The sequence below is a fragment of the Bombina bombina genome, chromosome 4 (genome assembly GCF_027579735.1).
Source record: "Bombina bombina isolate aBomBom1 chromosome 4, aBomBom1.pri, whole genome shotgun sequence".
Classification (NCBI taxonomy): domain Eukaryota; kingdom Metazoa; phylum Chordata; class Amphibia; order Anura; family Bombinatoridae; genus Bombina; species Bombina bombina.
This window is the reverse complement of record NC_069502.1, coordinates 823836791-823849329: the sequence shown is the minus strand read 5'-3', so window position 1 is coordinate 823849329 and position 12539 is coordinate 823836791. Positions and strand designations below refer to the sequence as shown.

Genomic DNA, 12539 nt, shown 5'->3' with positions numbered 1-12539 from the left:
GAAATGAGAATTGGGCCAAACCCCAGTTAAAGGGGAAGTACATGACAGTGTGTGATGTGTCTGAGGGACGCAGGGCACAGGTGAGTGTACGTGTGACATGCTTGTGGGATGAAGGGCACAGGTGATTACATGTGTGTGATGTGCCTGAGGGACGCAGGGCACAGGTGAGTGTACGTGTGACATGCTTGTGGGATGAAGGGCACAGGTGATTACATGTGTGTGATGTGCCTGAGGGATGCAGGACACAGGTGAGTGTACATGTGTGATAGGCCTGAGGGATGTAGGACACAGGTGAGTGTACATGTGTGATGTGCCTGAGGGATACAGTGCACAGGTGAGTGTACGTGTGTGATGTGTCTGAGGGATACAGGGCACAGGTGAGTGTACACGTGTAATGTGTCTGAGGGATACAGGGCAGAGGTGAGTGTACACGTGTAATGTGTCTGAGGGATACAGGGCACAGGTGTGTCTACATGTGTGATGTGTCTGAGGGATACAGGGCACAGGTGAGTCTACATGTGTGATGTGCCTGAGGGATGTAGGGCACAGGCGAGTGTACATGTGTGATGTGTCTGAGGGATACAGGGCACAGGTGAGTGTACATGTGTGATGTGTCTGAGGGATGTAGGGCACAGGTGAGTGTACGTGTGTGATGTGTCTGAGGGATACAGGGTACAGGTGAGTGTACTAGTGTGACGTATGTCTGAGGGATACAGGGCACAGGTGAGTGTACGTGTGTGATGTGTCTGAGGGATACAGGGCACAGGTGAGTGTACGTGTGTGATGTGTCTGAGGGAAACAGGGCACAGGTGAGTGTACATGTGTGATGTGTCTGAGGGATACAGGGGACAGGTGAGTGTATGTGTGATGTGTCTGAGGGATACAGGGCACAGGTGAGTGTACATGTGTGATGTGTCTGAGGGATACAGGGCACAGGTGAGTGTACATGTGTGATGTGTCAGGGATACAGGGCACAGGTGAGTGTACGTGTGTGATGTGCCTGAGGGATACAGGGCACAGGTGAGTGTACACGTGTGATGTGTCTGAGGGATACAGGGCACAGGTGAGTGTACATGTGTGATGTGTCTGAGGGATACAGGGCACAGGTGAGTGTACATGTGTGATGTGTCTGAGGGATACAGGGCACAGGTAAGTGTAAGTGTGTGATGTGTCTGAGGGATACAGGGCACAGGTGAGTGTACATGTGTGATGTGTCTGAGGGATACAGGGCACAGGTGAGTGTATGTGTGTGATGTGTCTGAGGGATACAAGGCACAGGTGAGTGTAAGTGTGTGATGTGTCTGAGGGATACAGGGCACAGGTGAGTGTACTAGTGTGATGTGTCTGAGGGATACAGGGCACAAGTGAGTGTACGTGTGTGATGTGTCTGAGTGATACAGGGCACAGGTGAGTGTACATGTGTGACGTGTCTGAGGGATACAGGGCACAGGTGAGTGTACATATGTGATGTGTCTGAGGGATACAGGGCACAGGTGAGTGTACATGTGTGATGTGTCTGAGGGATACAGGGCACAAGTGAGTGTACGTGTGTGATGTGCCTGAGGGATACATGGTACAGGTGAATGTACGTGTGTGATGTGCCTGAGGGATACAGGGCACAGGTGAGTGTATGTGTGATGTGTCTGAGGGATACAGGGCACAAGTGAGTGTACGTGTGTGATGTGCCTGAGGGATACATGGTACAGGTGAATGTACATATGTGATGTGTCTGAGGGATACAGGGCACAAGTGAGTGTACATGTGTGATGTGTCTGAGGGATACATGGTACAGGTGAGTGTACGTATGTAATGTGTCTGAGGGATACAGGGCACAGGTGAGTGTACGTATGTGATGTGTCTGAGGGATACAGGGCACAGGTGAGTGTACGTGTGTGATGTGTCTGAGGGATACAGGGCACAGGTGAGTGTACGTGTGTGATGTGCCTGAGGGATGTAGGGCACAAGTGAGTGTATGTATGAGATGTGCCTGAGGGATGTAGGGCACAAGTGAGTGTATGTATGAGATGTGCATGAGGGATGTAGGGCACAAGTGAGTGTATGTATGAGATGTGCCTGAGGGATGTAGGGCACAAGTGAGTGTATGTATGAGATGTGCCTGAGGGATGTAGGGCACAAGTGAGTGTATGTATGAGATGTGCCTGAGGGATGTAGGGCACAAGTGAGTGTATGTATGAGATGTGCCTGAGGGATGTAGGGCACAAGTGAGTGTATGTATGAGATGTGCCTGAGGGATGTAGGGCACAAGTGAGTGTATGTATGAGATGTGCCTGAGGGATGTAGGGCACAAGTGAGTGTACATGTGTGATGTGCCTGAGGGATGTAGGGCACAAGTGAGTGTATGTATGAGATGTGCCTGAGGGATGCAGGGTGCAGTGAAGCTGGGAAGCAGGAAATCAGTGACAATATCAGTACAGGCGAGTATACATGTGTGATGTGTCGGAGGTATACAGGGCACAGTTTAGTGTTGTATGTGACATTCAGATATTACAATTTCATTGCGCAGTGCTAAGTAGCTAATATTTGCCCATGTTTATATGCTCTATGCAGGTGATGTTAAGACTGAAGTTACACTTAATGCTGAACAAACAAATGATCTGTATGTAAAGAGTCAACAGGAAGCAGTGAAGCAGGAAATCAGTGACAATATCAGTACAGGTGAGTGCACGTGTGTGATGTGTCTGAGGGATACAGATCACCTGGTCCACTAGGCACAGGAAGGTTTTTTTATTAAAGGGACATTTTACCATAGATTTTTCTTTGCATAAATGTTTTGTAGGTGATCCATTTATAAAGCCCATCTGGGAGTGTTTTTGTAAAAATGTATAGTTTTGTCTATTTTTAATTAACCTTGTGCTGATTTTCGGACTTCTAACCAAGCCCCAAAGTTTTAGATGTATACTGATGTCTACAGATTCCTTCCGCTCCTGTTTGTGTAATCTGTCTTTTCATATGCAGGGGAGGGGGGAGTGTCTGCTCTTCATGTTTTCCCAGCCCCTTTCACTGGGTGTCCCAACCTAACCTCATCAATAGTGCTAAACTGTGAGCTTCTAAGTAAGTTTTTTTTAAAGCTTTTATACTGGATTTTTAGATCAGTATCTGTGCATATTCTTCTTTATTGTTGTGCTTATTACATGCAGATAAATGAAAATTGGTGTATACTGTCCCTTTAAGCTATCCATTGCACAAAGTAATTGCATAATGTAACATAAACTGATTAAATGATACTCAGCTAGATTATGAGTTTTGAGCGCTATAGAGAAATTAACGAACGCAACAAAAGTTACGTTATTTAATTTTCTATAGTGCTGCCATTACAAGTTTTCAAACATACACCTTTTGCATGCAATATGGTTGTGTTGAGCTCCATACCGCACCTAAAACAAGTGCTTTGTTTGACGTGCTCGTGCACGATTTTCCCATAGACATCAATGTTGAGAGCCGGCAAAAAAAAAACGAACACCTGCGATCGCGGAAACAAAAGTAACGCAGCCCCATTGATGTCTATGGGGAAATAACACCCTAACATAATCCTACGTCTAAACACCCCTAATCTGCTGCCCCTAACATCGCTGACACCTGCCTACAGTTATTAAACCCTAATCTGCCTCTCCCAATATTGCCGCTACCTAAATAAAATTATTAACCCCTGATCTGCCGCTCCCGATATCGCTGCCACTATACTACATTTATTAACCCCTAAACCGCCAGCCCCCCACATTGCAGCAAGCTAAATTAAACTATATTAACCCCTAACGTAACCCTAAAACCCCCTAACTTTAACATATTAAAAATATAGCTAAATTAAATTTACAATTATTAATTAAATAAACCTATTAACCCCTAAACCGCCAGCCCCCACATTGCAATAAGCTAAATTAAACTATATTAACCCCTAAACCTAACCCCCCTAACTTTAACATAATTAAATTAGATCTAAATTAAATTTACAATTATTAACTAAATAATTCCTATTTAAAACTAAACACATACCTGTGAAATGAAACATAAGCTAGCTACAGTATAACCAATAGTTATATTGTTTCTAGCTTAGGTTTTATTTTTATTTCACAGGTAAGTTTGTATTTATGTTAACTAAAAAAATTCAAACACCCCCTAACAAACAAAATTCAAACCCACACCCCCCAAACTACCAAGGGCCCTTAAAAGGGCCTTTTGTAGGGCATTGCCCTTAGATAAACAGCTATCTTGCTAAAAATATACATTACACAAAATAACAAACAAATTATCAAAATAAAAAAAAAATATTCCTATTCTAATACCCATAAAAAAACACCCCAAAATAAAAAACCTAATCTAGAATAAACCACCAATGGCCCTTAAAAGGGCCTTTTGTAGGGCATTGCCCTAAAGATATCAGCTCTTTTATTGAAAATACATAACAACCCCCCCCCCAACCCACAAAATCTAAAAAAACTAATCTACCCATTGCCCTGAAAAGGGCATTTGTATGGGCATTGCCCTTAAAAGGGCATTTAGCTCTTTTACTGCCCGGACCCTAAACTAAAAAATAAAATCAACCCAATAATCCCTTAAAAAAGCCTAACACTAACCCCCTGATGATCCACTTACAGTTTTTTAAATCCCGCTTGAACGATCTTCATCCCGGCGAAGTCTTCATCCAGACGGCCTCTTCAATCTTCATCCCGGCAGCAACAAGTCTTCATCCAGGCGGCCTCTTCAATTTTCATCCAGACGGCATCTTCTATCTTGATCCCAGAGGCGCAGAGCGGGTCCATCCTGAAGACATCCGGCGCGGAGCATCCTCTTCATATGGTCGCCGCCGTACACTGGATCTTCAATGCAAGTGACGCGATTCAAGATGACGTCCCTTGCATTCCTATTGGCTGAAAAATTTGAATCAGCCAATAGCAATTCGGGCTGCTAAAATCCTATTGGCTATTCAAATCAGCCAATAGGATTTAAGCAGCTCTCATTCTATTGGCTAATTCGAATTAGCCAATAGAATGAGAGCTGCTTAAATCCTATTGGCTGATTTGAAAAGCCAATAGGATTTTAGCAGCCCTATTTCCTATTGGCAGATTCAAATTTTTCAGCCATTTGGAATGCAAGGTACGCCATCTTGAATAGCGTCACTTGCATTGAAGATCCAGTGTACGGCGACGACCGTATGAAGAGGAGGCTTCGTGCCAAATGTTTTCAGGATGGACCCGCGCCAGCCACATGAAGATCGAAGAGGCCGCCTAGATGAGGACTTCGCCGGCTGGATGAATATAGTAGAGGCCGTCTGGATGAAGACTTCTTGCTGGCTGGATGAAGATAGACGAGGCCGGCTGGATGAAGATCCTTCAAGTGGGACTTCAACAACTGTAAGTGGATCGTCGGGGGTTAGTGTTAGGGTTTTTTTACGTTTTTTTTTTTTTTTTTTTTTAAGTTTATGGTCTGGGCAGTAAAACAGCTAAATGCCCTTTTAAGGGCAATACCCATACAAATGCCCTTTGTATGCAATGGTTAGCTTAGGTTATTTTAGATAGTTTTTTTTTTATTTGGGGTGGTTAGTTGGGTGGTGGGTTTTACTGTTGGGGGTGTTTGTATTTTTTTTACAGGTAAAAGAGTTGATATATTTGGGGCATTGCCCCACAAAAGGCCCTTTTAAGGGCCATTGGTAGTTTATTATAGGCTAGGGTTTTTTTATTTGGGGGGGGGGGCTTTTTTTATTTTGATAGGGCTATTAGATTAGCTGTAATTATTTTTTATTTGTGATAATTTGTTATTTTTCATAATTTAGTGTTTGTTTTTGTAATTTAGTTAGTTTTCATTTTTTGTAATTAGATACTTTTTGTAATTTTTAGAGTAGTGTTAGGATTTTTTTATTGGTAGTTTAGTTTTATTTAATTTAAAAAAATTTTTTTTATTTTGACAGGTAAGTTTTAATTGAATTTAAGCTAGGAAACTTGTAATTTTAATATAAAGTTAGGTGGTCGTTAGGTTTAGGGGTTACTAGTTTAAATTTATTTCATTGTGGGGGGCTTTCGGTTTAGGGGTTAATAGTTTATTTTAGTTTATTTCGTTGTGGGGGGCTTGCGGTTTAGGGGTTAATAGGTTTATTATAGCGGCGGTGTGGGCGGACGGCAGATTAGGGGTTAATAATATTTAAATAGTGTTTGCGATGCGGGAGGACGGCGGTTTAGGGGTTAATAAGTTTAGTAGAGTGGCCACAATGTCGGGGAGCGGCGGAAAACCTGTAATCTAGCTGAATTTGAGCAACAAATATTGAAAACATTTAAAATTTACTAATGTTAACTTAAAGGGAATGTAAAGTTGAGCATACTCATGTCATAGGATAAAAAATTAGGAGGACTTTCATTCATAAAATTTGTACTATTTATTAATAAAGTCCTCATAATTTTAAAAATTCTATCCTATGACGTGAGCGTGTACGCTCAACTTTACATTCCCTTTAAAATTGGCTTCAATTTTTGCCAGATGGTCAATAAAATTAGCCAGATGCTGTCACCGCTAAAAAGGTCCTGGGGAGGACACTGATATGCAGTAACATATTTGTTTATTTATTTACTGGTGCAAATACCTGGGCATTTTATTTATGTGTTACTTGTAGTAACTGGAGTTTCCCCTTTTCTGTTATTGTGTTTTGTTTCTGGGATTATTATTTTTTTTTTTTTACTACTGTCATTACTGTCTGCATTTATCATATAATGTTTATTTTGATTTCGGTCTGTAAGTCTGAATGTGTTTTGGAATGATAGATGTATAGAGTTAATTGTATTTCTTACTCGTTACAACCCTAAGTAAGGCAGGTCCCTTAACCACTAATGATGCTGGTCCCATATGCTCTTTGGAGAGACAGACAATTCTGTAGTTCCATAAATAATCCTTTAGGATTATTAGTCACCATGTTCAACCTGCTTCTGATAAGTTATGTGGAGCCTAATGCAGATGTTCTGTCTAAATGTAAGAAGTTTAGTTACCTCTTTTATTACTTGACAAGGAGGAGTTTGATTCTGAAGACAGACATTTATTAGGAAATGTATTTCCTTTGATCTAACTTTGCTCTATCTTTGTTTCTGTGTATAACTAATGCTGTATACACCCTTATTCATGTGGCTGGTCATACTACATTGGTCACTGTTGATTAGTCTACATTTAGGAAAACACTTGTGTTTACTGTTTCTCCTCCACTGTTAGAGATGTTTCATGCTAAATGGTAAAAAGCTTAACATTTGCAGATTCTTAAAAAATTGGTCATTATATACAATCCTAGATTTGATTTATGCTAGTGTAGATCATTGTCTTAAACTTGATGCCACCATTACATGAGTAAAGAGGAAAACTGTGTTTTATATGTTTCTACTGCATTTTATGATCTAATGGGTAAGAAAATGAAGATCAGTTTTGATCAGCTGACCCTGTGAGATATTTTCTAGTCTGATTTGTGCATGGTTGTGACATAAGGGTTGCTATACAGCAGTTTGATCTGAAGTTCAACATGGACAAAACCTGAATGTATGTGGTTGTAGGGCTGACAGATTGTCCATGTGGGTTAGGGCAAGTAGATGATAGATCACTGTTATGCGATGTGGGTTAAGTAACTACTGTGAGCGTGATCAGTTTCTTATCCTCATTATTACCCATCAGCTAGATTACGAGTTTTGAGCGCTATAGAGATATTAATGAACGCAACAAAAGTTACGTCGTTTAATTTTCTATAGTGCTGCTATTACAAGTTCTCAAACATACTTTTGCCTGCGCTATGGTTGCGTTGAGCTCCATACCGCACACAATCAGATATCTGCTGAGACCTGCTCGTGCACGATTTCCCCATAGACATCAATCGGTAGAGCCGGCAAAAAAAAACCTAACACCTGCGATCGCGGAAACAAAAGTTCCGTAACGCAGCCCCATTGATGTCTATGGGGAAATAAAAATACAGTTTAAACCCAACACCCTAACATAAACCCTACGTCTAAACACCCCAATCTGCTGCCCCTGACATCACTGACACCTGCCTACAGTTATTAACCCCTAATCTGCTGCTCCTGATATCGCTGCCACTATACTACATTTATTAACCCCTAAACCGCCAGCCCCCCTCATCACAACAAGCTGAATTAAACTATATTAACCCCTAAACCTAACCCTAACGTAACCCTAACACCACCTAACTTTATCATAATAAAAATATAGCTAAATTAAATTTACAATTATTAACTAAATAATTCCTATTTGAAACTAAATACATACCTGTGAAATAAAACCTAAGCTCGCTACAATATAACTAATAGTTACATTGTAGCTAGCTTAGGTTTTATTTTTATTTCACAGGTAAATTTGTATTTATTTTAACTAGGTAGACTAGTTGGTAAATAGTTATTAACAATTTACTAACTACCTAGTTAAAATAAATACAAATTTACCTGTGAAATAAAACCTAACCTTCCTTACACTAAAACCTAACATTACCAAAAATAAAAAAAAACTACCATTACAAAAAATAAAAAAACCTATAATTGCAAAACAAAAACAACTAAAAAAAGGATTAATCCTATTCTAAAAACCACCCCAAAATAAAAAACCCTACTCTAGAATAAACTACCAAGGGCCCTTAAAAGGACCTTTTGGGGGGGCCATAAATGGGCCTTTTGTAGGGCACTGCCCTGAGATAACCAGCTCTTTTACTTTAAAAAGAATACAAACACCCCCTAACACTATACAAACCCCCACCCCCCCCCAAATGACCAAGGGCCTTTAAAATGGCTTTTTCTTTTTAAAGACACAATCGGCTAGATTTAGAGTTCTGCGGCCAAAGGGGTGCGTTAGCTACGCGTGCTTTTTTTCCCCCGCACCTTTTAAATACCGCTGGTTTAGAGTTCACAGAATGGCTGGGTTTTCAGTGCGTTAGGCTCCAAAAAGGGAGCGTAGAGCATAATTTAACGCCACTGCAACTCTAAATTCCAGCGGTGCTTACGGACGCGGCCAGCTTAAAAAACGTGCTCGTGCACGATTCCCCCATAGAAAACAATGGGGCCATTTGAGCTGAAAAAAAACCTAACACCTGCAAAAAAGCAGCGTTCAGCTCCTAACGCAGCCCCATTGTTTTCTATGGGGAAACACTTCCTACATCTGCACCTAACACCGTAACATGTACCCCGAGTCTAAACACCCCTAACCTTACACTTATTAACCCCTATTCTGCCGCCCCCGCTATCGCTGACACCTGCATATTTTTTTTAACCCCTAATCTGCCGCTCCGTAAACCGCCGCTACCTACATTATCCCTATGTACCCCTAATCGGCTGCCCCTAACACCGCCGACCCCTATATTATATTTATTAACCCCTAATCTGCCCCCCACAACGTCGCCTCCACCTACCTACAATAATTAACCCCTAATCTGCCGACCGCACCGCTACTATAATAAATGTATTAACCCCTAATCCGCCTCACTCCCGCCTCACTCCCGCCTCAATAACCCTATAATAAATAGTATTAACCCCTAATCTGCCCTCCCTAACATCGCCGACACCTAACTTCAAACATTAACCCCTAATCTGCCGACCGGAGCTCACCGCTATTCTAATACATTTTTTAACCCCTAAAGCTAAGTCTAACCCTAACCCTAACACCCCCATAAGTTAAATATAATTTAAATCTAACGAAATAAATTAACTATTATTAAATAACTTATTCCTATTTAAAGCTAAATACTTACCTGTAAAATAAACCCTAATATAGCTACAATATAAATTATAATTATATTGTAGCTATTTTAGGATTAATATTTATTTTACAGGCAACTTTGTAATTATATTAACCAGGTACAATAGCTATTAAATAGTTAATAACTATTTAATGGCTACCTAGTTAAAATAATTACAAAATTACCTGTAAAATAAATCCTAACCTAAGTTACAATTAAACCTAACACTACACTATCAATAAATTAATTAAATACAATACCTACAAATAACTATAATTAAATAAACTAACTAAAGTACAAAAAATAAGAAAGAACTAAGTTACAAAAAATAAAAAAATATTTACAAACATTAGAAAAATATTACAACAATTTTAAACTAATTACACCTACTCTAAGCCCCCTAATAAAATAACAAAGCCCCCCAAAATAAAAAAATGCCCTACCCTATTCTAAATTAAAAAAGTTCAAAGCTCTTTTACCTTACCAGCCCTTAAAAGGACCTTTTGTGGGGCATGCCCCAAATAATTCAGCTCTTTTGCCTGTAAGAAAAAACATACAATACCCCCCCCCACAACATTACAACCCACCACCCACATACCCCTAATCTAACCCAAACCCCTCTTAAATAAACCTAACACTAAGCCCCTGAAGATCTCCCTACCTTGTCTTCACCTCACCAGGTTCAGCGATCGGTCCAGAAGAGGGTCCGAAGTCTTGATCCAAGCGGCGGCTGAAGAACTCCATCATCGGGCTGAAGTCGGAAGTCCATCATCGGGATGAAGTCTTCTATCAAGCCGCATCTTCAATCTTCTTTCTTCCGGAGCGGAGCCATCTTCTTCCCAGCCGACGCGGATCCAACCTCTTCAAGCGACGCCTACTCGCCGAATGACGGTTCCTTTAAATGACGTCATCCAAGATGGCGTCCCTCGAATTCCGATTGGCTGATAGGATTCTATCAGCCAATCGGAATTAAGGTAGGAATATTCTGATTGGCTGATGGAATCAGCCAATCAGAATCAAGTTCAATCCGATTGGCTGATTCAATCATCCAATCAGATTGAGCTCACATTCTATTGGCTGTTCCGATCAGCCAATAGAATGCCAGGACGGATCGGTGTGATACCCGGCGAGGTGAAGATAAGGTAGGAAGATCTTCAGGGGCTTAGTGTTAGGTTTATTTAAGTGGGGTTTGGGTTAGATTAGGGGTATGTGGGTGGTGGGTTTTAATGTTGGGGGGGGTATTGTATGTGTTTTTTTTTACAGGCAAAAGAGCTGAATTCTTTGGGGCATGCCCCACAAAAGGTCCTTTTAAGGGCTGGTAAGGTAAAAGAGCTTTGAACTTTTTTAATTTAGAATAGGGTAGGGCATTTTTTTTATTTTGGGGGACTTTATTTTATTAGGGGGCTTAGAGTAGGTGTAATTGGTTTAAAATTGTTGTAATATTTTTCTTATGTTTGTAAATATTTTTTTATTTTTTGTAACTTAGTTCTTTTTATTTTTTGTACTTTAGTTAGTTTATTTAAATGTATTTATTTGTAGGTATTGTATTTAATTAATTTATTGATAGTGTAGTGTTAGGTTTAATTGTAGGTAATTGGAGGTATTTTATTTAATTAATTTATTGATAGTGTAGTGTTAGGTTTAATTGTAACTGAGGTTAGGATTTATTTTACAGGTAATTTTGTAATTATTTTAACTAGGTAACTATTAAATAGTTATTAACTATTTAATAGCTATTGTACCTGGTTAAAATAATTACAAAGTTACCTGTAAAATAAATATAAATATAAATCCTAAAATAGCTACAATATAATTATAATTTATATTGTAGCTATATTAGGGTTTATTTTACAGGTAAGTATTTAGCTTTAAATAGGAATAATTTATTTAATAATAGTTAATTTATTTCGTTAGATTTAAATTATATTTAAGTTAGGGGGGTGTTAGGGTTAGGGTTAGAATTGGCTTTAGGGGTTAAAAAATTTATTAGAATAGCGGTGAGCTCCGGTCGGCAGATTAGGGGTTAATGCTTGAAGTTAGGTGTCAGCGATGTTAGGGAGGGCAGATTAGGGGTTAATACTATTTATTATAGGGTTATTGAGGCGGGAGTGAGGCGGATTAGGGGTTAATAACTTTATTATAATAGCGGCGCGGTCCGGTCGGCAGATTAGGGGTTAATAAGTGTAGGCAGGTGGAGGCGACGTTGAGGGGGGCAGATTAGGGGTTAATAAATATAATATAGGGGTCGGCGGTGTTAGGGGCAGCAGATTAGGGGTACATAAGTATAACGTACCTTGCGGCGGCGTGCGGACGGCAGATTAGGGGTTAAAAAAATTTAATAGAGTGGCGGCGATGTGGGGGGACCTTGGTTTAGGGGTACATAGGTAGTTTATGGGTGTTAGTGTACTTTAGAGCACAGTAGTTAAGAGCATTATAAACCGGCGTTAGCCCAGAAAGCTCTTAACTCCTGTTTTTTTTCTGCAGCTGGAGTTTTGTCGTTAGATTTCTAACGCTCACTTCAGCCAGGACTCTAAATACCGGCGTTAGAAATATCCCATTGAAAAGATAGGATACGCAATTGACGTAATGGGATCTGCGGTATGGAAAAGTCGCGGCTGGAAAGTGAGCGTTAGACCCTTTCCTGACTGACTCCAAATACCAGAGGGCGGTAAAAACCAGGGTTAGGACCCTTTAACGCTGGTTTTGACGGCTACCGCCCAACTCTAAATCTAGCCGAATGAGTCCACAGATTTCATCCTTACTTGTAGGATTACGCCTCCTGGTCAGCAGGAGGAGGCAAAGAGCACCACAACAGAGCTGT

The 12539-nt window shown here is 40.4% G+C and overlaps 1 protein-coding gene across 1 annotated transcript in view; it reads left to right on the top strand.

Moving 5' to 3' along the window:
* Positions 1–12539, top strand: part of LOC128657130 (gastrula zinc finger protein XlCGF26.1-like) — a 180846-nt gene that overhangs the window by 80888 nt on the left and 87419 nt on the right. The window contains exon 8 of the mRNA XM_053711375.1: positions 2569–2676. Coding sequence (XP_053567350.1) covers positions 2569–2676 — 108 coding nt within the window. The remainder of the gene's footprint in view (positions 1–2568; positions 2677–12539) is intronic.